The sequence below is a fragment of the Brassica oleracea genome, chromosome C4, assembly GCF_000695525.1.
Source record: "Brassica oleracea var. oleracea cultivar TO1000 chromosome C4, BOL, whole genome shotgun sequence".
Taxonomy (NCBI): domain Eukaryota; kingdom Viridiplantae; phylum Streptophyta; class Magnoliopsida; order Brassicales; family Brassicaceae; genus Brassica; species Brassica oleracea.
The window spans coordinates 46,500,815-46,502,834 of record NC_027751.1 but is presented as its reverse complement, the minus strand read 5'-3'; the positions used below and the strand labels follow the sequence as shown (position 1 = coordinate 46,502,834).

The 2,020-nt window shown below is 33.5% G+C and overlaps 1 protein-coding gene across 1 annotated transcript in view; it reads right to left on the bottom strand.

Annotated features, from left to right (window-relative positions):
- The window catches only part of LOC106341567 (flavonol synthase/flavanone 3-hydroxylase-like), a 2,109-nt gene extending 1,102 nt beyond the window's left edge, over positions 1-1,007 (bottom strand). The window contains 2 exon segments of the mRNA XM_013780303.1: positions 422-740; positions 825-1,007. Coding sequence (XP_013635757.1) covers positions 422-740; positions 825-949 — 444 coding nt within the window. The 5' untranslated portion in view covers positions 950-1,007.
- Positions 1,008-2,020: the final 1,013 nt, after the last annotated feature.

Below are 2,020 nucleotides of genomic sequence, written 5' to 3'. Positions count from 1 at the left end.
AAAAAATATTGAGTTGCATTTCAAATAAAAAGGTAAAGATATTAAAAATATTCTAATTAAAATATGTAAAATTTAATATAGTTTTAAGAAAATGGTCAAAAAAAAAATTACTCATAAAAAAATCATGATTTTTGTTAATTGGGCGGATCATTATTTATATGATATCGCAAACGAAAGAAAAATTTATGTTTTTACAATTATCTAATTAACTATGTATACTCATTTTTTTATATTTTTTTATATGATATCACACATTCGTAAAAAATAGAGAGTTTAAGATGCAAAACAAAATATTTACTTAATAAATATAATATAAATGAATTTTACAAATACATCATTTAATAAAATAAATAATTAAAAACTGAAAATTCATATCCCGCTGGCGCGCGGATCAGGATCTAGTATCAAATTAAAAACATACTAGGATCTGATCGCTGATGTTGACTATAACAGTAAAGGGGATATACTCGACCTCAATCAATTGATCGTCCTTGAACACTTGAAATCCCGGAATCTCATTGGTTATGAGGAGTGTGAGCCCACTAACATCTGTGTGTGGATTCAATCCCCTGATCACGTCGGGATGTGGACACGGTGGATAGTAGTTGACATTCAGCAGATACTCACCGCCAACAACTTCGTTAATAGCCTCACGACGTAACCCTAACCCTTCTGACAACCACTCCATAATCTTCTCTGATAGCATCTTTACGTGCTTTGTGCACTCCGCGTTCACTTCCCTGAATCCCATGTGCTGATTATTTAGATTTGGACTCCAAACTAATTTTAAAAAAATAAAAATTTAATTTGGAGTTGATTCGTACCTGTAATCTTGAGGATTCTTAGGATTCACGGCCGAAGGTGGCCAGATATTATGGAAGAGTTGATCGACCGTACCTCTTCTCTTTTCTAGGTCTAATGTGTACTTCCTCGCGTATCCTCCCGACATTCTGCAAACGTTGAATCAGCTCCGTGGGGATCCTATGATTGACCAGCTGAAAAACCCCCCAGCTCTTGATCGGGATTGCTTAGGTCAATTATGGGTACGCGTGAAGACGGTATGTCATGGTGTCTATCAACCACCATATTTGCTGGTTTATAATGGTGGATTTGTTGATAGATGTTTGATCTGAAGGATAGAGGTGCATGCGCTTTTTATAAATGGGATTCTATCAAAATGATTAGTTTGAGTGTTAGGTTAGGATTAGGGAGAAGATATTAAAATCAACATTTGTAGCAATGCTGGTTCTTTAATTAAGATTGACTCACGTTTTTCATTACGATTCTGTTCATCATAATTTTAATATGCTTGGGTGTAAACAATGGTAGTTGATCATTTTAAAGAACTGAATAAGATAATTAATCCATGGTAGACTGAGTTTTTGCGGTTTTTTCTTTCAGATTTATATCTGTGTGATTATTATGTGTGTTAGCCGCAGTAAATAGGAGTGTGTAAGACGAGAAATCTACAGTCATCCATTAACAATCCACTTCCTTTCTGTCCAAGCTTCTCACGAGTTTCTTGAACTTTATTTTTCCATTGTCTTCTTACTTGTTGGTCAAGTTTATATAAACTCTTTGATCGTTTTTTCGTGCTGGAAGAGGGAAATATTAATGAAAGGTGTTTAATACGGTTATCATGGTTTCATAAGTTGTAAAGTTTGTCAGTTTAAGGATTAGAATTGCTATATGTTTTGTACGTTAGTAAAGTTTCTTTAGAATAGTGAAAATTTTCTTCACGTATTGTGTATACTAGGGTATAGCCGGATAAATTATTGATCGTTGTGTAGTTTTGTGTACGGAATTTTGTCGTTTATTTTTTTCCACTTTTGTTTTTCCGTGTTGTATATAATGGTGATGAACATAACATTTAGAAGTCACACAGTTTGATTAAGTTGATATAAGAATGACCGGCGAATTCATATGCATTATTTTCGTAATGATTTGATCGACCATTAGCGTTATTAGCGCTTTCATGCTCGAAAGATAAAGTTTATGAAGTTGTTTAGTATTTACTTAG